The sequence below is a fragment of the Syzygium oleosum genome, unplaced genomic scaffold (genome assembly GCF_021117445.2).
Source record: "Syzygium oleosum isolate NSW1041296 unplaced genomic scaffold, Sole_v2.1 Sole_v2.39, whole genome shotgun sequence".
Lineage (NCBI taxonomy): Eukaryota > Viridiplantae > Streptophyta > Magnoliopsida > Myrtales > Myrtaceae > Syzygium > Syzygium oleosum.
The window spans coordinates 625207-650155 of NW_026607523.1; the positions used below are offsets into that span (position 1 = coordinate 625207).

At 41.0% G+C, this 24949-nt stretch overlaps 2 protein-coding genes and 1 pseudogene across 4 annotated transcripts; 1 reads left to right on the plus strand and 2 right to left on the minus strand.

Moving 5' to 3' along the window:
- Positions 1 to 2478: 2478 nt before the first annotated feature.
- LOC115665488 (uncharacterized) lies at positions 2479 to 6072 on the plus strand (annotated as a pseudogene).
- Positions 6073 to 6514: 442 nt separating this feature from the next.
- On the minus strand, positions 6515 to 7930 carry LOC130135902 (clathrin interactor EPSIN 1-like). The gene is made up of 2 exons (XM_056305754.1): positions 7630 to 7930; positions 6515 to 7070 (listed from the first exon to the last, which is right to left on the minus strand). The coding sequence occupies exons 1-2, from the start codon at positions 7757 to 7759 to the stop codon at positions 6853 to 6855; spliced, it is 348 nt and encodes a 115-aa protein (XP_056161729.1). The 5' UTR covers positions 7760 to 7930; the 3' UTR covers positions 6515 to 6852.
- A 118-nt stretch (positions 7931 to 8048) lies between these two features.
- On the minus strand, positions 8049 to 13189 carry LOC130135901 (protein FAR1-RELATED SEQUENCE 5-like). Of its 3 annotated transcripts, none has more exons than XR_008815059.1 (6): positions 12647 to 13189; positions 12278 to 12340; positions 11207 to 11452; positions 11050 to 11121; positions 8491 to 10965; positions 8049 to 8390 (listed from the first exon to the last, which is right to left on the minus strand). XR_008815059.1 is itself a non-coding variant. In XM_056305753.1 (3 exons), exons 2-3 carry the CDS (start codon positions 11051 to 11053, stop codon positions 9086 to 9088), a joined length of 1884 nt encoding a protein of 627 aa, XP_056161728.1. In that variant the 5' UTR covers positions 11054 to 11121; positions 11207 to 12636; the 3' UTR covers positions 8049 to 9085. The 3 variants fall into 3 exon arrangements, 1 of the variants encoding a protein (XP_056161728.1); XR_008815060.1 differs by lacking the exon at positions 12647 to 13189 and having other exon boundaries at positions 11207 to 11276; positions 11362 to 11452; positions 12278 to 12636; XM_056305753.1 differs by lacking the exon at positions 12647 to 13189 and having other exon boundaries at positions 8049 to 10965; positions 11207 to 12636.
- Positions 13190 to 24949: the final 11760 nt, after the last annotated feature.

The following is a 24949-nucleotide window of genomic DNA, read 5'->3' on the forward strand; positions in this document are numbered from 1 at the left end:
GACATTACTGAATATAAAGGAATCTAAGTACAAATCCTATAAAAGATTATATTCGGATGCAAAGAAATTTTGTGCCATGAAAATATTTGCTTGGATAATTTCAAGGGTTAAAAAAAGGATAATTTTATATTATATTTTTTTGGGGTTGAAAATACACTAACATAAGAAAATTGGAAGCTTATATTATCATATGTGAGAGAAGGAGATAGAGCTTCGATGACGACGAAGAAACACAGGAGAAAAGGAACTTCATCTTTTCTCGTAACCGTTGTCATTTTCAGTTTCGGGTAGATGATTGCGAATCCCTGACGGTAAGGTAAAAAGCAAAAATAAAGTATTGATGGGAAAAAGATTAACGCCATTGAAAATTCATCCAAGAGGCCTATATCACCCATTCACTATTCACAATCCATTCATTTTAACACATAATAAATTAAACGAGCGATTTCTTTAAAAAGTTTCTAGATAATCCTTAGTTTACAATGTAAAAAATTATTCCACTCTATAGCAAGTAGTAGGTCAATTTTTTATTCCTTATATAATGTTATCTACATCAGATAGTGGGTTATCAACTATATCTTATACACAATCTATCGATTTTTTATTCCTCATATGATGTTTTTTTCTTCTTAAAAAATAACCCGTACTTAAATTGAAAAATATAGCCGTCTTGGATTTAAGAAGAATTTGTGGTCATAATAAAAAAAACAAAAAGTCAAGGTGAAATATACAAACCATTAATCCTTGTTGTTTATTAAAATATTGCTAAATATAGCGGAATCTAAATAAGAATCCTATAAAATATTATATTCCAATGCAAAGAAATTTTGCGCCATGAAAATATTCGATTGGATAATTTCAGGGGTTAAAACAAAGGATAATTTTATTTTATTATTTTTTCCTCTTTTTTTTTGTTGAAAATACACATGCATGAGAAAATTGGAAGCTTATATTATTGGGTGCGAGAGAGGGAGAGAGAGCTTCGACGAGGAGATAGGAGAAAATATTCAGTGGTATGATACTGCCACGTCATTGTCCTACGTGGCGTATCTGTTCCATTAAGAAGCTGACATGTGTCAAGTGACGTGGAAAAAAGAAAGAAGAAAAAATAGGTTTTTCAAACGCGCGCGCTGTCTCTTGTCCTTTCCAGCGTCTTGTCTTCTCCCCCACCCTCGAGAAAATATTATTTCAAAATTTCAGACCTCAGGCTTCACACCTCCCTCTCTTCGTCTCGCAAAATCTGAGGATCATCTCTGGATGACCATCGCCGAACGCGCTGCTGGAAAATGATGGAGGCTTGGTGGAGTGGAGTCGGGGTTGGAGGGCTGATGGCACGAGCTTCCCTCTGAAGAAAAAGGTCGTCGGAGAGAGAGACTGACGCGAGCCGTGGTTTTAGCCGGACGACCCAGAAGAGAGGCGAAGTCGAACTCCCTGTCGACGTCGTCGCCGTCCTCGACGCCTCGGCTGGTCCTTGCCAAGACCCAGACCCGACCCGACCCGCTTTACACCCGGGGCTGGCTACTCGCCCTATAGGACCCGTCGCTCAACCGGAGCAAGTACCAGCCGAGCTTCGAAAACGAGCTTTCGAAGCAAGAGATTTGATCAGCTTCGCGAGAGAGAGAGAAAGCCGGGGTCTTCCGCACCTCCTCCTCCGCCGGCCCAGACGCAGGTCTCTCTGCCACCGGACCCCGGTAAGCCCGCCTTCCGATCATCCTCCGAATTCCGCCGTTCTCGCGAAAGTGTCTGTCTGGCTGAACACTCTGTGTCGATTTCGAGAGTCGATCGTTATCTCGAGTCGAACCCTTCGTTTGTAGGGTGGCGAGGTTGATGTTTCTTCGTCTTCCTCGCCTATGTTGATTCCAGTGAAATGCCGGAAGGAAGGAAAATGTGATGCCATGTGACGTGACGTAATAGTGTCAAATCGCGAGAAAATTTGCTCGCAACGGAGCTCTTGAGTGTGTGAAAAACCTAATTTGTTGAGCGCTGAAGTTGCTTGCTTTTAATCCGGTTGGCTAATTCTCGCTGCCTTTGGCTTGGTGGTATTGTGTTGAGTCCTGTGGAGCCGTGCTTATGGACAGGGGATGGGAAAAGTTATTCGAGAAGCCGGCTAAGGCGGCGGTGCATTGGGATTTGCCATTGTTCTGACTATGTATTGTTCTGTCAATGCATCGCGAAACGATTTTAACTAAATTTACACTACCTTGAAGGCTGCTAGACGTAAAAGAAAAGAAAAAAAAATTATGTGAATATACAGATTGTAGATTGTCTCGGAGTGAGGTATTTGTAATAGAAAGTAAATCTTCATCTTGTTTCGATTATCTTTTAAACAAGCAAGTGGGATTTACTTCATTTTCACTTTTATGTGTCAAAGCAACTCGTTCCATGATACTTTGGGCCACTAGGAGTCTGCATTTCCATAGATGTATGAAGTAATGCGGTAGGTCTTGTCCATTGTGGGAATAATTTTATGTGTCCAGTTCATATTTGCTGTTTAGAAGCATTTGAATCCTATTTTCCATACTGTGTTGCTTCCTTAGTCTCTTTTTGCTCATTGAATGTTGAATGTCCTTTAGGTTTTCGTGCTCGTAATCGAGTAGAGTTTCTAATAGTTCCACCTAAGAACTCATTTTTTTGGAAAATTAGAGTTCTTTTCTGATGATTCAAGCATTGTGTAATCTGCAGCTAACTTTTCCAGATGCTATATATTTGGTTGATGCCATTTAGGGAGGTGAGATGCTCATGAAGGCTTGCAAGCCTGCACTCGAGTCTATGTACGTCACCAAAGTTATTCATGACTGCAAACGAGATAGTGAGGTCTCTAACTGGTTTTATTTGCTTTTGCATCTCAACCACTCTCACATACATTATGACACACAGTTCTTGTGCTTGGACATTTGATTTTGTAAGCTTTGTACTTCCATTTTGGCATCAAATTGAATAATGTTGTGGATACTCAGGTGAGCATTTCGTATGAAATTTCAGTCTTATGGTAGGCTTTGTCTTTTGTTTATGCAACTTGATGCAACAATTGATTGAGGAGGCTTACTTAAGTTTATAAAGTTATTGGGAATAACAAATTGTTGTGATTTAAGCAGATTGCCTACCACCCTATAGAGGAGCAAGAAGGAAGGAAGCGATTGCCCGATGATTACATATCTTTTGTCAGCCTTCTTGCAGATCCACGTTGTGGTGGTATAGTGCATCTTCTGTTATTGCTCGGGCTCTTACTTTTGGTTGGGGGGCATACTTTTTTGCATGTTCTAGGATCAAGAAAAGTACTCTGGAACAGAACTTTATGTTTACTCTTGTCTGCCTTCAACTCTTGTGTGGTTAACGATTATCAGAGTGAAGAATGTATGGAAGAACTACGGTGGTCTTCTTTGATTTTATTTGTTTGAGGAGTAATCAAGATACTCATCTGGGCTTCTCACACGTCAATGTCTATGGGAACTACAATATGAAATGACATCCAAATTGCACATCATGTGGGGCGTTTTAATTTCTTCTTCTCTGGTTTTGATACAGGCATATCTTATCTCGAGGAGGAAGAAGTTCGTATCCTCCTTATGCAGGTGAGTTGTCAGTATTTGATTAGTTGTGGTCATCGTGAGGAAGCCAGTTGTTTTTGCCTTTGCACTCACTCCACCAGGATTGATATCTGGTTCAGTTTTCCAAACTATGATCTGTGATGCATCAATACTTGACACAAAAATGCTAAATACGCTACAACAAATATCTTTGTCGTTGGAGATTGCTTTGAGCTTTTGCTGCTACCTGTGCATTGCTTTTAGATCAGACCATGCTCAGGAATTATAGTTCTGATATTAAGGCTATTCAACAACAGCGAGTTCAACAGAGAGATTGTTTTATTTTACCTACAAATGTTGTGGCAATCACAATTTTCCCTCTGCAAAAGCGAATTATTAGTTGTTAATTAACTCAGCAGCAGTGTCTACCTTTCCAAATTCTGCCAAAGAGAATTTTGAATGCTAACTATTATTTCACTAGTGATCTGATCCACTAGACTCGCATACTATCATCTGAGTTACATTATGGAGTTCTTAAGCAGAAGCCAATCAAGAGATGATAATTTTTTTAGCATGGTTCATTAGTTCAGAGTAAATGGCCAGTTAAAAAATAACTCCAGTTTGAACAAATATATTAGTTTACATGTTGGTGATTGTTTCATTTATATGATAGCTCCAGTTGCTCTAACTATGCTTGTGACCACTAATGTGCACTTTTTACGTAGCCGCACGATGTGCCCAGTGCAAAATATTCTTTTGCCTTTCACTAATATGTGTGTTTCATTTACAGGACCCAAAGTTCTGGACATAAAGACCATTTTCTGAAATGATGATGCGTGCTGCTGCAGATGATGTTCGATTTCTTGTTTACATCTATCGCAGGATGATGGAGAAACTGAATGCACAATCCTTAAGGTATCTGGCAGTTGGCAGTGCTCTTTATTGTCGATGTTTTTGTATCAATGACAATAATTATGCTCATTGCCCATCTTTGCCTCCGATTCCAGGTTTAAAAATTACAGATAAAAATTTTTGGACTAGCTTTTGTTTATTCTGTATTTTTTGGTAACTGCTAGTTGCATCGTGTGGGGAACTAGTGCTTGCACTTGTTGACTTTGTCACCCCATCCTTCTAAGTCATTCAAGGGTTTCTGCTGGTATTTAATATGCGCTGAATTAGGATTGAGATGGGGAATTGTTCAAAAGATAGAAGGTTCGTGCAACTTTTTTTCCCGTTTTCAAATTGGAGCAGACATCAATGACAATTTAGATTGTACAGATGGGTGGAGATTTCCAGTGAATGACTTCCTGAGGTGCTTTTTCAAAGCTCAGCGAAGTTAACTTGGATAGTATAATGGTTGCTGAACGTGGCTGGCATAAATCAATACCACTATTTTCAGGGCCATTAATGTCTTCTTCAAGTGATGTTGCTTTCTACATTGCATGGTTGCATCAAATTTAAGTTCCAGTTTTTTTAAAGGTGCAAATGTGCAATATAGAGATGTTGCTTTAGCTTAGTACCATGTCTTTGTTGAGATAAGGTGCCACCTTTTAACTGGGCTTGTAGAAATTGCTTTGCTTGTGGATATGCCATCTTATGATTCAGTTTTTAATGCTAATATTTTATTTTTCAACATGAAAATAATTGTCAGATTTTGTTGTTAATGACTCGGGATGCATCACTTGCAGGTGGCATAGTATTATAAAAATGAGTTAACATGAGAATATCATAAGAGTTTTGTACTTTGAATGCTAAAACAAGAGCCTTGACTCGAGGACTAATTTCAGAGTACTTCACGTGTAGATGACATATCAGCAGCGGAAAATGCTCTAGAGGAGGAAATCCTCTGTGTTCTTGATGTTCCACCCGGAAAGATGGGTCGTGTTATTGGAAGGAGAGGAGCTTCAATAATGTCTGTTAAGGAATCTTGCAAGTAGATCTCTCTCTCTCTCTCTCTCTCTCTCTCTCTCTCTCTCTCTCTGCACCTGTGTGCTGTCATGACTATCTGTCCTGTTGAAAATACATGTCTGGTTTTCCTTACCATATTCTTGCTTTGACAGTGCTGAAATCTTGATTGGAGGTGCCAAAGGTCCACCTGACAAAGTTAGTTGCCAATCTGCTCCATATGTTCACTGCAATGTAGTTCAATTTGCTTTAGGGAGAAATCCCATTGAAGCTTTTTGGTATGATCTGTTCTGACAACTTCCTCCTTTAATAACAAGCATTGTGCTGTATGTAATTATTGATGCAAGTTTCTCAGGTGGGTTTAATTTCGGTGTAGGTATTCATCATAGGACCAATAAAGCAGGTGAGGAAGGCAGAAGCCATACTGCGTGGGAGAATGATGGATCTATAACGAGAGACAGCAGTTGCATCGCTTCTCTCATCCATCATCTTCACTATTCATGACAATCATGGCTTTCGCGGATATTGGAATTGGCTGTTGAAAAAATTGTGCTTGTTCTCACAAACTGTATAATGAACGCTTCGGTTGCTTTTCTGTTACACCTTCTCAATCAATATGCATACACAGATTGATTTCAAACTGCGCTTCATTTGGCAGTTGCTCCACAACGAGCTAGCTTGTGAATAGAATTTGCCCTTCTATTTGGTTTTAATCCTGTTGGCATTTTTATTGCTTCTCAAGGTAGTAAAACGACGCTATTCAACGCTACTCATGGATTCATGACTCCATGCTTTAAAATACGGACATTTTAAGCAGTTTAAATGATGAAGGGCTGTTTTCGATCTGACACCCTACACGTCCAAACTGCCATCACTTGTTTCTTCTTGCTCGGTTGTCTTCTTGCATCTCTTGTTACGATTACAAAAACCTGATGGACTCAATAATTGTCCATGGGATTATTACCTTGTCGATCAATGACACTCTGCGACAGAGTATGGATATGTTTATAGATTGCCATAGTGGCACTCGCAATTTTTCAAACTAAATATACTGAGAGAGAGAGAATTCTAACTCCGATATAAAATGTCCAGGCTTATATTCTCATTTTATTGCAAACCTCTAATTTACTATCACATTCCTCTACTGGGTTGAAACTGAACAGAGCACCATTAAACTCGAACACTATAGTTGCTCCATAAAACTAATGGCCCACAGAACTCAACAACCATCCAATTCACACAAGTTACCTTTCCACGGCATTCATCGACTCTTAATACTTACAACATCATACCAGAAATGCTGTTCGGTGTCCGTACAGAAGAAACCCCAAACCGTTTCTCTTGAGACAATATACTTTTGGTGAATACTCAAGACAAAAAAAATGAGAAGTCAAACAAGAAAAGGGAAAAAATGGACGAATTATTTCTTGAAGCTACCATATTGAGATTGTCTAGCAAAGCTTGAGAAGTCGTCTCCACTGGTCGCTTGTGATGATGTAAAACCTGACATACCAAGACCAGTCCCTGTACCCACGGCTCTTCCCATGTAAAATGAAGTTGGGGGACCCCTTTCCCTTTCATCCGAACCATCACTTAACCCACCAACTACATCCACATCTGCAAGTGAAACCTTCTTGGCTGCAAGTTTTATGAGCAAACAAAACATAGCCACATTAGTCATCTTGTAGACACTTCCCAACCACAGTGCGAGTTTGTGTTATAGTACAATAGGCATAAGTTGCAGTGTGCCGTGGGTGCACAAGTGTACTGAGCACGAGGGGAAACATCCATTCTACATTCCAAAAAACCAAGTACATCATCATTTGGCTGAGCCAAGAAGGTACAGCAGCAGACATATTTAAAGTAAAAAACGCGTGAGGCTGAAGCAAATAATCACAATATGAGAATGAGCCAGATGACTGATTTTGCTAGAACAACTTCAAGGTGTTCTTGCTCCCCCAACAGGTCACAATGACTTGAAAGAATTCACAGAACTTCAGCATTTGCACAATTTGTATTCCATGACACATAAATTGCTTCTGTAAACGACCCCTGATAATTCAAAGAGATTGCTAATTAGACCAAATACATCTATACAACACATTTATTTTTGTATTTAAGTTGAACGCGTAAGAATTATAAGATATGAGGCTAGGGAACAACTGCAATGCCACAAGACGAGCTTAGATATACTTACGAGCAGATATATTAAGATCAATCAGTCCACGGCTGAGGGAATCTGCCCAAATTCCAGACTTGACATGGAATGCGTCCTTCTTTGGTTGTGGATTTGAGACAGCTGAAGCCTTCTTACTTGAGTCACTCATGTTGGAATCATTGACAGGGTTTTGGGAAGGTCCTGCTGATGTTGAATCAGAACTGAAAGTGAATAAGCCAAAAGGATAAGAGCTGTCCAAATTGTTTAGTGGAATAGCAGCAAATGGGTCCACTATAGGGTTAGTGGGAACAGCTTGTATGGGCTTGGTTTCGTGTTGAGTAACCGGGTGGCGCAAGCAAATAGGTCAATTGGTGCGTAAACCGTAGAAGATACAAGAAAGTGTGAGCAAATAGATCCACGTCGCCCGCAAAGAATTCATATAATCAACACATGCGCAAAATCATCGATGTTAGCTTGTGACTGAAAAAAAGAGTAGCTGCCCCTAAGAGATCAAATTCTTCCTTGCAGTGAAAGGATAGCAAGAGTGAGTTACAAGGGCAGTAGTAAGCAGCACCAGATAGTCCACAATTAAAAAACTCAAGACTATTTCAACTTCTTCTCAGATGATTCTACCGAAGGAGGTGCCGAAACAAAACTTGCATCAGCAAAAAGGTCAACCTCAGATGAATTTTCATTGAAGGAAGAAGCATTAGTCAGAACAGATATTGGTCCATCCAACAGATCTCCAATCAAGTCCTGCCCAAAAAGATCCACTTGGTTTGCATTTCCAGCACTAGACTCTGCAAAAATTTAAGCTGACTGTCTGAAGATAGCAAACAACCTCCAGTAAATTTGGTATAACGTTTCATTCTTTGATGCCATATGCAAAAGATGTCTTACCTTCACAATATTGTCTGCGTACTTCATCACTGTAGACACAGCGATGCCACTGCTTACACCCAAAAGCAGATTGTTCTATTCATCAACAATTCAACATCAAAATATGCCATTGTTGATTCTAGAAGGAGCAGTGAACTGTACAAGTCCCAAAAACAGTTTGCAAATCGATCCTACCCCACGTAGAAGTGCATACTTATAGCAAAAAGACCCAAAGTTGCACTAACTGAAGTTAGTTAACTACCTACACTAATAACTACAAATTTTGTCAAAGGTCAATCCTGCAAAAAAAGGAGAGTTTAGAATTACTTCATGCAAAAATGAGCTAAAATAATTGATGGAATCATTTTATCACATTAAACAAGCATCATACCTTGTGCAAGGTGCCTCCTATGAATGAAGACGCTTTTCTCTTTCTCTTTTCCGTAACGCCCTTGATCCGAGTATTTGGTACACCTTTTGGCCTTCTCCGATGTGGATCAAGTACTTGAATTCCACAATTTTCTGCATATTCAACTTCATCACCTTCCACCAAGAAATCAACATGATCTTTACCCGTTAAAGATTGCATTTTATTTGTGATTTGGGAGCGAAGACGCTACAAGGTTGTAGTTGCAAGCTCCTCTGTAACATCATGATTGGCACCGTCATTCATAACATTGAAAGCTAACCGCATCAACCTCTTCAAACGCAATGTCTTTGATTTAACCGCACAATGAGAGCTTTGTGCAATGTCTTCAAAATAAGTCCCTAATTTTGCGACTTTTGTCCACCTCTTCAAAATGTATTGTGATGGAATGCTTATAACATTTACAACACGGGTCAAGATGCATAAAGTATGCCTACACAACCATCCTTGCATTTCAAATAATTTGCAGCTACATGTAATGGTAGAATCACTTGAACTAAAATGGACAATGTGCTTCCGTTCACTACTTCCGGTTACCACGATATAAGTGTGCAACGGCCCATCAGTTTCTGATCTAAGAACATGTACAGACAAAACATGCATGAACTCAACCTGAAAATTCCTATAAATGACATGAGTATATATGCTTGCAGCATGTTTCAAAATTGCATTGTCAACCATAATTCGTGGCTTTCCTCGAGCACACTCAAAATCATCAACAACTTCAGTATTGCGCATTTTTTCAGATTGCTTTTCATAATGTTTGACAAATTCAGTCAAAGTCATGGTCTTGCATGCCATATCTTGAAAGACACTATTCGTGCTTTCGCTTCTCTGTGTAGATCTAATTCCTGCAGAAAAGAAATCACGGCCAAATGCAGGACACCATTTATGACGCAGTTGAAACAAACTATCCAACCACTTGTTGTCACCCAAGCTCCACTCTTGACACATTGCTTTCCAAATGTTCTCCAGTTCCAGTTCAGATTCACAATCATATAGAAGCTTTTGCCAATATTTATCACGAAAATCTGGCTTTCCAAGAAGATGTGCAATATGATGTGTAGCATTTTTCGCAATATGCCATACACATAAGCGATGATCAGAATTCGGAAAAACAGTTCTAATAGCATTTGCCATGGCATGATCTTGATCTGTGAAAATAGTCTTGGGTGCTTTATTACCCATCACCTCTAAAAAGGATTGAAATGCCCAAACAAAAGAACCAATAGTTTCATCCGACAAAAAAGCACAACCAAATATCACATTTTTCCAATGATGATTCACGCGAACAAATGGTGCACATATCATATTGTACTTATTTGTACGGTAAGTGGTATCAAATACCAACACATCGCCAAAACTTTCATAGTCCAACTTGGATACACCATCGGACCAAAAGAAATTGGTCAGTCTCTGTTCCTCATCCAATTGAAATGTATAAGAAAAATTGCTTCCATTTGATTGTAAGTAATTAAAATGGTTAATAAGACTTTGACAATCCCCTGCACTAATCAAGTTCCTTCTTTTGGATTGCAAGAAATTTTGACAATCACGTAATGTGAAGCCAACATTTTCTGGCCCCCCCGCTTCACCGCTAAGGTAGGTATATGCTTTTGTAGCCCTTATACCAGCCCCTGCCATGGAAGTCAATATACCTTTACTAGTGTCCGTGATGCGTCGATATGATCGTATAAGATGTTTTTGTTTGTCTTCAATGAAGGGATGATTATGGACATCCTCAAACTTGGAAACTACCCAAACTCCATCTTCAATTACGAATTTAATGCAAGCTTGACATCCAGTTCTCTTCACTGTCCTATAAACATCTCTTTGTTCATGAGGTGGGATTGGTGGAGAGTGTCCTTCACAATTACAAACAAATTTGCATCGTCGCAATATTCCTTTGCTATTACTTGCTTTTTGTCCTTTTCGCACTCCAAATCCCTTGCAAATTGCATATGCATTGTATGTATTATAAGCTTCGTCCTCATTAGCAAACACCATACCAATTCTAAATTCAAATTCTTCATCAACATTATGCACGATGATATTATCTTTTGGAGCCTCTACAATTTAAAAAAAATATCTAATTATTTAGAGAAGAAAGATAAAGTGGCAACAAATTTAATTCTAAAAAGATGAAGACATACCCATTTATCCCGAGAACAAGTCAATTTAACTATGGGGGACTGGAATATGCTTTCACTTCTTCAAATCAACATCTACCGCAAAACAGACGTTCACAACTTAAAAGAAGACAAGAGAAAATGTCTAATGTTGCAAACCAAAAAGGAAATAGCAGCATACCATGACATATAAATCACCCTGTCGACCCTTGTAGTGTACTTTTAGTGCACCATGACTACCACCGAGAGTGCTGTGTATAAATGCCAGAAAAAAAATGTGTTAATGACAGAATGTGACAAAAAGGAATAATAATATGATAGGACAAGAATACTTACTTGGTTGTGTTCAGGATTTGATGTGGTGATTTCTTTTAATTTCTGTTCCTACTGCAAATTGAACAAGCGAATGTTCTATCTAAAACCAACCCTTAGAGATAAGGGCAGTGCAAAGTCATAATGATGCCTTCCCTTCTTTTGCAGCATATGTATACCACCAAAAGCAGCACATGGAACACAACAAGACATGATATGGCTATGGCAAGTTTACCACCAGTGGACAAGCCGTCATTTTATACAAAATAGAGGACATGCGAAGAAGGTACACCACACAAGCCTTTGTTATGAAACAAAATGCTCATGAAAATACTTTAAGGTGGAAAAACAGATCAAGTACACTACTATAATGCAACCTAACCTAAAAAGAAAATGACAGGCAAGTTATCAGACAAACTCAAAGACCCTTCTTTTTGCGCTAAAAAAAAAAGAACTGAAATGACCAACAGGTCATTAGTATGCTGCCAGCAAGAATTGACGTATAGCTTCATGCAGGATGATAAGAAGCGAAGATGACTAACTCGAGCCTAATAGGACATAGATCAAGAAGCCAATTTCAGGGCAGGACTCAATATGAGATCAATGAACCAAACGACTCGTTAGCAAAACATTATAAAATTTCAGCAAACTATCCACGACTTGATGATTGAGCAACTTGCACAGACGTTACTTTCATGGAGCAGTCTGTATCAAGCTATTGAATTAATTACCAAAGAAAACACATAGAACGCTGCTGCTAGCAGATTTGGTATTTCCAAAAATGAGGATTGGGATGTTCCAACTTGAAAAGATCTTATTTTTCTTCGGTATATATCTCTAATCAGAACAGGTAGTATATTCATGGATATTAACGGCACGAAAAGACTTGTAGCATTAAGGAGGATTAAAAAGTTAAAAGACGTCTTATTGGACAATGTACATATGCCAAGTCACGTAATGTCCGCCACCTATCCCAAGCAAGACTTTCTTCTTAGCAACATCCCTGATACAGTATTAGAGGCAAATATATAATTCCATGGTCTTGAGCAATAAAGGACTAATATTTACAATCATGAGCAATTGTGCTGTCTTAGTTTCCTTAACTCAGCATTTCACATCTACGATGAAGGTGAATATCTTTTGTAAAGAAAGACATAAGTTGTATTGCTTCCCCAATAGTCTTTCGAAGGGGAGCAAACACATCTACAAAGTGTTGAATTCAGTCACAAAGTCATACAAATAGCCTAGAAATGATATTGCCAAAGAAAGGCTAATTTCTTATAATATCAGTTAAAGCATGAGTGAATACCTGCTCCAGCTCTCAACTGCAAGCTCTCCTCCAAGCCCAAGACCTTCCCAAACCAACTTCATCAGAACAAGTCATATGTCAAACTAAGGAATTAACAAAATCTAAAAAAAGGATCAAATTCAGGAGCAAGAAGATGAGTACTTTTACACAACTATAGAAGGAATTACTAATAACACCCCTTGAAATGCCATTGTACACTTATTCATCCTAAAGTTTGAAATGATGCACCGATTATTTTTCCAGTGTTATAGGATCAACACAGAATTTTGCCTCACCAAGAACAACTGATTTTGTGTAAGGGTTACAAAAGGAGGGGTTGTTGTAGGATTTGTTCATACAAATCCGCAAACAATATATGAGTTAGTGTTATATCAGTATGATGAAGGCAGTTATCGTCGTGATTTACTATAGAATTGCATACAGTCAAACCACTATTGCACCGTATCCACCATGATAACTGCAAATGACATACCGAAATGCGCAAACTAATCACTACAAGAGGCAAATTAAAAGTGGAGACATGCCACTAAATAGTACTCTATATAAAAAAAAGCTGTGAACAAAACTTGAGCAATGACTTTAGCAGCATCTAGGCTCATCGAGTATCCTTTGGTGCTCTCTAAATCAAGCACAAAAACACCATTGTATTGAGAATTACTATGTATTGACAAGACCTACCGCATTACTTCATACATCTATGGAAATGCAGACTCCTAGTGGCCCAAAGTATCATGGAACGAGTTGCTTTGACACATAAAAGTGAAAATGAAGTAAATCCCACTTGCTTGTTTAAAAGATAATCGAAACAAGATGAAGATTTACTTTCTATTACAAATACCTCACTCCGAGACAATCTACAATCTGTATATACACATAATTTTTTTTTCTTTTCTTTTACGTCTAGCAGCCTTCAAGGTAGTGTAAATTTAGTTAAAATCGTTTCGCGATGCATTGACGAGAACAATACATAGTCGAACAATGGCAAATCCCAATGCACCGCCGCCTTAGCCGGCTTCTCGAATAACTTCTCCCATCCCCTGTCCATAAGCACGGCTCCACAGACTCAACACAATACCACCAAGCCAAAGGCGTGAGAATTAGCCAACCGGATTAAAAGCAAGCAACTTCCGGGCTCAACAAATTAGGTTTTTCACACACTCAAGAGCTCCGTTGCGAGCAAATTTTCTCGCGATTTGACACTATTACGTCACGTCACATGGCATCACATTTTCCTTCCTTCCGGCATTTCACTTGGAATCAACATAGGCGAGGAAGACGAAGAAACATCAACCTCGCCACCCTACAAACGAAGGGTTCGACTCGAGATAACGATCGACTCTCGAAATCGACACGAGTGTTCACTGGACAAACACTTTCGAGAACGGCGGAATTCGGAGGATGATCGGAAGGCGGGCTTACGGGTCCGTGGCGCAGAGACTGCGTCTCGGGCCGCGGAGGAGGAGGTGCGGAAGACCCAGCTTTCTCTCTCGCGAAGCCGATCAAATCTCTTGCTTGAAAAGCTCGTTTTCGAAGCTCGGCTGGGTACTTGCTCCGGTTGAGCGACGGGTCCTATAGGGGCGAGTAGCTAGCCCCGGAGGTGTAAAGCGGGTCGGGTCCGGGTCTTGGCAAGGACCAGCCGAGAGGCGTCGAGGACGGCGGCACGACGTCGACGAGAGTTCGACTTCGCCTCTTCGGGTCGTCCGGCTAAAACCACGGCTCGCGTCAGTCTCTCTCTCCGACGACCTTTTTCTTCATAGGGAAGCTCGTGCCATCAGCCCTCCAACCCCGACTCCACTCCACCAAGCCTCCATCATTTTCCAGCGGCGCGTTGGCGATGGTCATCCGGAGATGATCCTCGGATTTTGCGAGACGAAGAGAGGGAGGTGTGAAGCCTGAGGTCTGAAATTTTGAAATAATATTTTCTCGAGGGTGGGGGAGAAGACAAGACGCTGGAAAGGACAAGAGACAGCGCGCGTTTGAAAAACCTATTTTTTCTTTTTTTAAAATGTATGGATTGTGAATAGTTAATGGGTGATCTCGGCCTCTTGGATGAATTTTCAATCGTGTTAACCTTTTTTAATATCTAGTGCGTTATTCTTACTTTTTTACCTTTAGGGATTTGCAAGCACCTCCCCGAGACTGAAAATATCAAGGCAAATGATAAAGCTCCTTCTCTCCCCTATCTCCTGAGAAAATATTCAGTGGTATGATACTGCCACGTCATTGTCCTACGTGGCGTATCTGTTCCATTAAGAAGCTGACATGTGTCAAGTGACGTGGAACATACATTTTAATAAACTAAATGAACCCGATTTCTTTTAAAATTTTCTAGATAATCCTTAGTTTACAATGTAAAAAGAATATCCGACCCTATAGCAGATGATTGGTCAATTTTTTATGCCTTATATGATGTTATCTATGGCAAATAGTTGGCTATTAACTGTATCTTTTACACAATTTATCAATATTTTATTCCTTATATGATGTTATTTTTTGACTTTATAAATAACCCGTGTCTCGAATATTTAATTGAAAAATAGCCGTCTTTGATTTAAGAAAGATTTGTTGTCGTAATAAAAAAAAAACAAAAAGTCCATGTGAACTATATGTCGGAAATATGGATAAATTGATGGGTGAATGTTGACACCTATTTTTAATTTGCCCAAAATTAATTGCACAAAATTTAGGAATTAATTTTCTTTAATTCCTAAAACAAAAAAATATTTCTATTTAAATGCATTGCATATAGACATTAGGCATATGTGCATTAATAGGGCCTATTAGAGCATATTTTCTTAAATTTTAAACAAAATTTTTTTTAAAAAAAAATCGAAATCGATTCGGGCCGGGTTGGGCCGACCCGGCCCTTTTCTTCCTTTTTCTTTTTCCTCTGCGCGGGCCCGCCGTTTCCTTTTCTTTTTTCCTCTGCGCGGACTGGGCCTGGCCCGGCCCAACCCCTTCCTCTCTTCCTTCTCCCTCGCCGATCGCTCTCTCGCCCTTGTTCTCCCTTGTTCGCGATGGCAGCATGACGCACGGCGGCGTTGCTCCTCGGCGTCGCTATCCGGCCAGAGTAGGGCCGAGGCAGCACGCCACAAGGACTGGCCATTAAGGCCAGTCCCGTCTTCCCCATTTCCCGGGCTCTGTCTCCCTCTCTGCCCCGTCTCTTTGCACCCTCTCTGCACCACCGCCCCCTACTGCTCTGCTTTGCACCGGTCTGCCATGGCCGCGAAAGTCGCGGGGCAGGTAGGCCGGTGCAGGCCGTCATCATTGCAGACGTAACGAAACCGGGGGACGCCGACGTTCGCCTATAAAAACGAGAGAGAGAGAGAGAGCCCGGGTCGGTCGTTTGGAAAGACAGAGAGAGAAACCGAGAGAGACCGAGAGAGAATAGAGAGAGAAAGAGAGGAGAGTGGGTTTTTACAGGTCCTCAGCCGCGTCGCCGTCGCCCCTCGATCAACCGGAAGTCCCCCACGCGTGTTGTGAGCCTCTCCCGTCCGTGCCCTATTTGTCTTCCTCTTGAACGGTCGCGGACTCGCGCCGTGAGTGCGCGATTCCTGGCCCATGTTGATCGCTTCCTTGATCAAACGTCGCCGGCGGCCGTCGGAGCCGACCGTGCCGCCGAGGAGGTCGAAATCGGCCGATTTCCACCGCGCACGCCCAGTGTTCGAGAAAATGCCTCAATGAGGCTGGTTTTTGTCTCGTCGCCGGCCGGCGAACGGCGGTCCGACGGCGGCTCAGGTGAGTGGTGTAGCTTAATGGTGGTATAGGGGGTCAATTTGGGGGGAGGCGCCGGTCTGGGTCGGCCGGCGGACAGCCAATTTTGGCTCCGCCGGCGTTTCTCCCCCCGCGGGTCTGCGAGTTCGGGTCAGACCCGACCCGAATCAGCAGATCCGACCCGGGTCAACACCCGGGTCGGATCCGTTGACTCGGGTCGATCGAAACCGACCCGGATCAGCCGATTCGACCCGGGTCAACGCCCGGGTCGGATCTGTTGACCCGGGTCGGATCCGTTGACCCGGGTCGGTTCCGACCCGGATCCGCCCGACCCGGTTTTATTATAATATTATTTTTAAAAAATAATAAAAAAATAAAAAATTTTAAAAAAATTAATTAATTAATTATTTATTTTTTAAAAATAATTTTTTTTTCTGTAAATTTTTTTTTTCGAAAAAAAATAAAATAAAATTATGTGATATATTTGAATGTTTTAATTTATTGTATTATTATGCATATTTTTGTCTTGTTTAAATTAGACAAGCTTGAGGTTACGCTGTAGTATTTTGCATGTTAGTTTTTATTATCGCTGTATTATTATGCATGTTTTTTAAAACAATCGCATGAGTTGTGTTTTGAATGTCATCTGACTTAGTTAAGGTTAGAACCTTAGGCTGCATGAATTGTTGTGTTCTTGACTGATGATCGTTTCTGATTATGCACTCGCTTGATCACCTCATATGTTAGGAGAAAGGTCCTAAAATCAATCCAAATTATCTGACAAATGTTTTCATGAAATGAACAGGATAAAAAGGTACCGAAAGGGCATTAGTTATCTAACTAGTGTAACCAAGTCCCCGAATTCAGTTAATCTCTGGTTCGTAGGAATATGGTGATTCTCCCATCACCCTATTTGGGTTTCTAATCGACCCACCCCAAATCGATTAGTGGCGACTCCTTGGTATAAACCACTTGCATGTTAAATACTTAAACCCTAAGTCGCGATATGGTATGGGCTTGGGAGGGCCCGAGTTAAGTCCCAAACCTAGACTTAGCACGTACCAGGCGAATCCTCCCTTTTTGCATGTTGTTTAAAAAGAGGGCTCGGGAGTTCGGTCGCGACAGACTGGCGACTCCGCTGGGGAGGTTGCATTTTTTAAAGTGGACTTAGGCCAAAAATTTTACCCTGTTCAAAATAATTTTTTTGGCAGCAAGGACTCCAGGTACGATACTAACATTAAGGTGTTATTTTTGCTTGCAGGTTCGAATTGATTGTTTATAATTTGTTGTGCATGCTTTAATGATTTAGCACTACACCATTGCACACACAACTACGCTGCCGGACCTGGGCCGCGATAGGGCATTTTAGGATGGTGTTAAGAAAGATACGACCTCGAACGCAAGCCCTCGATGTAGAGGTTGCCTTCTTTTCCCCGAAATTTATTTCTAAAAATCGTAAAGAAGTATCTTTAGCCGCTATTCGCGTGACTATAAGATATTCCTTTCGATTTGGCCGAGGTTAAAAGGACTTGACACCAACGCGAGACTGTGACGGTCAGGCACCCTTTTAACTTCATGTTGCTGAGCCAGTCTAGATAGAAATCGAACCTCACTCCTCATGTGTATGTCATTGTGATTGCCATGGTTCAAGGAAAGGTATATATTCTGTCCCTTCTCATTTTATTATTCAGCCTACTTATTTATTTGATTTGTTAGTGTTAGGCCACCCGTTGATTGCATTCTATATAGATGGGAGGAGCTGATATCCAATCCGTCCCCGCTCCTAAGAAAGAGTTTTTAGCATGGTGGGACCGACGAGACGAGGGATACGCTTATTGCAGAACTTATCCGTGAAAATAAGTGGCTCCGAGAGACTGTAGCTTCCCCATCGTTTATAGAATGAGCATCCGGGAATGGCGCCATTTTTGTTAAAAACCCCGTCTTTTATATTTCCCTGTATTTATGTTTAGGGGTTTTGGTTATCTCCCGTAAAAATGTTTATGGGTTGTACAAATGTTAATATAATTCGGGCCATTTTTTATGCTTTAAATAAAATTTTTTGCCCCTTAATGACACCATCGCGGCCTTCGGCCCAGTGGTATCCGGGGATGTAGCGTCACGGTCCGAGGCGACCGGGTTCGAACCCTGGGGGCCGCCCTTTGTAATGTTAATATTAATAAAAACCCTTTTTGCTTATTTTTTTCTTTGCAAATAAAGAAAATATGCAATAATAATATGACTAAGTCATAGAATGATTCTTTATTGGGCATTATACTCATTCATATACGCGTTTTCGCAGGTAGTTACAAAAAATGGCCGAAGAAAACGTCCGCCTCAATAACATGGAAGATGAGATGAAAATGGTCCTTAATGCGATCCAAAGTCTCACAAAGCAGGTGGAATCCATTCATGGCAAGCTCACACCTACGCCTGCAGCAGTTGAGGTGGTGTTATCACCACCGTCTACCGGAAAAGGCAAAGCCTCCGCCAGCGACAATAAAATGCCTCCGCTAGAGGACGATTCGCTTCCCCTTGTTGTTAGGAAGCCTGAACTTGAAGCTGTACCAATGACAGAACAGGACAAACGCCTTGCAAAAGTCGAGGAGATGCTGAAATAGCTACAAGGCCCGCAGAATGCCGTCCCACTTGACCTGTCTATATACAAACGGGTCAAAGTACCAGAAAAATTCAAGATGCCGGAATTCGAGAAGTATGACGGTACCTCATGCCCCAGACATCATTTACACATGTATCATGTGCGGATGACCCAGTACGCTGACAACGAACCCCTCATGATTCAGACCTTTCAAGCAAGTTTGACGGGGCCAGCCTTGATATGGTATATGTCGAAAGATGTGGATACTTTTAAGTCTTGGGATGATGCCGCTGATGCATTCCTCAAGTATTATCAATTCAACCTCGACGTCACCTTTACTCGTGACGATCTGGAACGCACTGAAAAGAAGAAGAGTGAGTCCTTCAAAGAGTATGCCACCAGATGGAGAAACTTGGCCGCCCAGGTTACCCCATAACTCACTGATCATGAACAAGTGAAGTTGTTCATAAAGTCTCTTCCATATGAATACAGATACCGCCTGGTTGGTGCCACTCCTGAATCCCTTAATCGTCTTATTCCTGTGGGCGAACGAATCGAAATGGGATTGCGTGAGGGGTGGTTTACAGACCCCACTTCCACAAGCAAGAAACTCGGCATGAAGAAGGAGAAAGAACCCCTGACAGATACGGATGTTGCATACACCCAAACCGTTCGTCCTTCCCCAATGATTCAGATGAGCAGTGGACAGCAACCGGCCTCAGGCCGCAAACCGCCCCAAAGGCGAAATAACAAAAAGCAGTTCACGCTACTCCCTTTGCCTATGTCTCAGATCCTGCCTATTCTCCTGGAAAAGAGGTTGCTTGCTAAAGAGCCAAAGCGTGAAAATCCTGAGCGTTTCCCCAACTACGATCCCTTCAAGGCATGTGACTATCATTTGGGTGAAATGGGACATTCTGTCAATGACAGTGCTGTCTTGAAAAATAAGGTCCAGAAATTGCTCGATGCAAAGATGTTTTCATTCCGCAACGCACCACCCAATCAAGCAGGAGGCACGGATGTCGTCATTGAGTAAACTGTAGACTCAATTTCCCTCCTTTAGAATAGAGGCATATTTAATAGTTTGAATCCTCCTATGTATGAGCTTTTCTTGCTTTCTAAAGTCTCAGTTGTTTTCTAAGATTCCCAGTTTTCTGAATTTGTAATTATGCTTGGAATTTTAGTATTGCAATTTCCATTCCAACAAATGTAATTCACCTGAACTATTCAAAAGAATTACAAATGTTTTGTTTTGAGGGCCTGAGGAAGTATCCCAAACCGGCCCGTTGATGATATCCAGCCATGTAAAGGAAAGTGTTCTGAGGCCCGGGCTTCCTCATGCTTCCTTGTTTCTAAGCTTTTGAAAATAAAATAAATGTTTTATCATTTTTCAAAAGGACAAAAAGAATAGTGGAAAAGCATGCATGCTCATAGCCCTGTTTGTTTTTCTAACGCGCTCACTTCGTGTCTCAGAGCATACTCCTTTTTGATTTGTTATTACAAATGGGACATTTGGAAATGACATAAACTGAAGAGCACATCAGCCCCTGGTAATGATCGCGGACCAACTCATCTGATAGGAGCAGTCCAAACGAAGATCATCCAACCTTCAAATGAAACATGGGGCAAATCTCATTACTACCAGTGGGTGATATCAGCCCCAGAAAGTCAAAGAGAATGCTAAGCATTTCTTGACTCCATGATGAGCGGAACATCATTTTGTACAAAAGTCGAGGACAGATCAAGAAAAGATTACCCTTTTTGAAAGAAAAATGTATGTCTTATTCCTTAACAAATTTTGGAAATGACATTCCTTCCCTTTTCTTTTGCAGATAATGAACTCGGGAACATGACTCTGACGTGCTAGCGAGCCGGATAGAGCACCAATGTCGGGACCTCTCGAATGAAGCATGACGAAGGAGTGCTTAATTGGAAGAGTAGACTAGGGGGCATGCGATCTCCCAGTCCATAAAAAAAGGGTGTATTTCGTTCCTAAAGTTCATCCACTTTAGCATAGAAATGACATATCTTTTCCTTTTACATAGGACAAAATTGAGTAAAGAACACTCATGGTACAAGCAGCTGGAAAGGACTTTGCATATGACAAAATGGCATCAAGGCAGATCCTGACAATCACAGAAGTCTCGATGGTAGTCGTGCCCATGTTCGTCAAAGACCTTTAAAGTAGAGATTAGCTTTGCTGCGAAGATCCCCATGCAAGCAATTGCACATACCCTGTGCATGTCAGGAATCATATGATTCCCGAGAAACTCCCCGACGTACCGGAGCCGCATTGACACAGCATCCGCTGACAATAGAACCCTCTATTCGGGAGCACCCCTAATTATAGAGAATTTCATTCGAGCTTCGAGACCGAGAATATGGAGGAACAGACTGAAACAGAGAAGGCTGAACAAAGTAAAGAGGAAAGAAGACTCTGCTAGCTTTGAAGGCAAAATGGAAGAAGGGTAATTTGTATCGTTCTCAATTTATCCTCAATCATCTCATTTCTAACATAAGCTCCTGTTTTTGTCAGAAGGGAATTATCAACATCTGAGAAAACTCAAGGAGTTGTCAATTTAATTTCAAATGAGGGGAATCACGAAGGGTAATGTTGTATCGTTCCCAATTCCTGTCCCTCAAAGAGTCGTTCATTAACACGGTCTTTCTCATTACCTTGCAGGTTTGCCCTACTGTTGCAGCATAGGTAAGTATCTCTTTCTCTAAAAAATTCTCTCATACGAGTACAAAGAAACAAAGGAGGAGGAAACATGTTAAAGCAAACAAATGTTTAACCTTCCCCCAAGTGCATTGCATGTCTATTGGAAAGAATTTCGCATGGTAATTTTACCTGTTTAATTCACCAATTCCCTGTGAAAATCTGGACAATTCGACGAATGGTGTCGAACTGCTCCGATGTATTGAACGAGGTGTCTCAGGATGATGAGAGGCAATCCTTAGTCTATACACATTCTCACGTACCAAACCCATGTAAGATGAGCGAAAAGGTTCCACTTCTACAAGGTAAAGGGGTTTCTCGCATAAGGTACGGTAGCCAAAATGACGAGAGGCAGTTCATTTCTCTGCCCCATACACTTCCATTAATCCTTTGCTTGACCATTTGAGCCCATACACTTGGAGGTTCCCTTTAAATCACCCCTGTCAAGAACCACCCCACATTGGGGCAGCTTGAGGTAAACCAGCATTATAGGAAGGATTCAAATCCAGAGGGAGCAAGAAGAGCGTCCCTCCTTTTTGGTCACCGCCCCTGTGGTTTCGGCCTCGTCGTCTTTACGGATCCGGCGATCCTCGACAGAGTCTTCCAAGACAAGCACACCATCGACGGCCGGACAGTCGAGGCTAAAAGGGCTTTGTCAAGAGAGAAGCAGCAAACTAAAGCTTGTCCAAAATGCCAACATTTTATTGATAACAGTGATGAGCAAGACAGGAAGGATGAGGAGTTTGTAATATCTAAAATTTTCTATGATCATCAACTGCAGCAGCTCACACAAGGTGAAAAGATGAATAGAAATTTTCTTGCTCTCATTTGCATTAATCTTTGAGTGTTTTTATTGCAGATGAACTCTCAAAATAATTTAAGTGCCCTAGGATGACGAAGAGCGGTTCTTCTTCTATCCCATACACTCATATCCCTTGCTAGCCCAATTGAGCCGGCGATTTCATTTCGTACCAACCCAGTTGGTGATCATCCCCTACACCGGGGCAAGGCAAAAGTCACCATAGCTTGAGCATTAGGGTCCAAAGTACCGAATCTATATGAAGACTCCAAGATTGCAGGACCGAAAAGTGGGCCTCGCGACGAGCCCAATTTTGCCTTCTGATTTAATTTTTCTTTTCGGTCGCGTACTGGAGGGAACGAATTTGTTTTAAGGAAACTGTGTCAAACACAGGCCTCGGTATTCATTTGTATCGATTCCAACTTTGTTATTACAATTTCGTTCCTTTACAGTTCTATATTGTTTGTAATATTTATACTGATGCCGATTTGAATTTCGCAACAATCTTAAAACAGACTTGCGCTTTTAGAAATTCAAATGGCTACGGGTAAAGAAGTCGTGGATGTGGCTGCTGGAAACGATGGTGTCGATGTGGCTGCTGACAACATCGCCAAAAACTCTGCCTATGCCTCGGCTGTCCAACTGCCTGGCTCATCCTCTGTCCATCCTGCGGTTTCTGTCCACCACGGTGAGAAACCTGAAAAGTTCGACGGATCGAACTTTAAAAGGTGGCAACAGAAGATGTTGTTTTATTTAACAACTTTGAATCTTGCGAGATTCTTGACTGAGGAAGCTCCTAAGATATCCGATGGAGAAACGGATAAGCAAGCCTTCAACGCTGTTGAAGCCTGGAAGTACTCTGACTTCCTGTGCAGAAACTATGTCATGAATGGTTTACATGACTCATTGTACAATGTCTATTGTGCAAAAAAGACGGCAACGGAGTTATGGGAAGCCTTGGACCGGAAATATAAAACAGAGGATGCCGGAGCAAAGAAATTTGTTGTCGGTCGATTCCTTGATTATAAGATGGTGGACTTTAAGACTGTGATTAGTCAAGTACAAAAAATTCAAGTGATCTTGCATGAAATTCAGGCTGAAGAAATGATCTTGAGTGAAACCTTCCAAGTGGCCGCTATTATTGAAAAGCTACCTCATGGGTGGAAGGATTTCAAAAACTATCTCAAGCACAAGCGAAAGGAAATGAACCTGGAAGAGCTGATTGTTAGACTTCGAATCGAAGAAGACAATAGAGGATCTAAACGCAAAGGGTTCAATCCTAATACAGCTAAGGCAAATGTTGTGGAGCTTAGACAAGGCCACAAGAACAAGAAGATTGCCAAGCCAAAGCTGGGGCCAAAAGGAGGAGTTTCCAAGAACAAGTTCCAAGGAAAATGCTTCAATTGTGGTAAAATGGGGCATAGATCTATGGAATGCAGACTTCCGAAGAAGAAGAATTATGAGATAAATATGGTGAATGGCATCGCTCAAGACGTGTCAAACATAAACCTTTCTGCAATGGTTTCTGAAGTAAACTTAGTTGGGTCCAATCCGAAAGAATGGTGGATTGACACTGGTGCCACTAGGCACATATGCTCTAACAAGGACCTATTCACAAATCTTGAACCAATTAATGGGGAAAAGGTTTTTATGGGAAACTCTGCCTCTTCTGCTGTCGAAGGCCAAGGGAAAGTGTTGCTGAAGATGACCTCTGGAAAAGAGCTGACTCTAAACAATGTCCTGTATGTGCCAGAAATCCGAAAGAACCTGGTTTCTGGGTCTCTGTTGAACAAGCATGGATTTCGTATGGTGTTTGAGTCAGATAAAGTTATTTTGTCTAAATCCAGAATGTACGTGGGGAAGGGATATGTAACTGATGGGCTTTTTAAGCTCAATGTAATGACAATTATCAATAAAGATAATAAGTCTTCCGTTTATTTGCTTGAGTCTTCCAATTTATGGCATGGTAGACTAGGACATGTTAATTATGATACATTGCGTAGATTAATTAACTTGGAACATATACCTTCATTTCAAATTGATTCAAAACATAAATGTGAAATTTGTGTTGAGGCAAAATTAACGAGATCATCATTTCAAACAATTGAAAGAAACACTGAACCCCTTGAATTAATTCATAGTGATGTTTGCGATTTGAAATTCATTCAAACGAGAGGTGGTAATAAATATTTTATTACTTTTATCGATGATAACACCAAATACTGCTATGTGTATTTCCTTAAAAGCAAAGACGAAGCCTTAGAGAAATTTGTTCTCTATAAGAATGAAGTTGAAAATCAACTCAATAAGAAAATTAAAAGATTGAGAAGTGATAGAGGTGGCGAGTATGAAGTACCAATTGGTGAATTCTGTGCACAACACGGAATTATACATGAAATAACTGCGCCTTACTCTCCTCAATCAAATGGTGTTGCTGAACATAAAAATCGCACATTGAAAGAAATGATGAACGCGATA

Excerpts from the sequence above, each read along its gene's own strand:
- LOC130135902 (XM_056305754.1), bottom strand. The coding sequence starts at position 7,759 with ATGAGTGACTCAAGTAAGAAGGCTTCAGCTGTCTCAAATCCACAACCA. Across the intron at positions 7,071-7,629 it reads TGATCTTAATATATCTGCTC|CCAAGAAGGTTTCACTTGCA; the intron begins GTAAGTATATCT and ends TAAAACTTGCAG.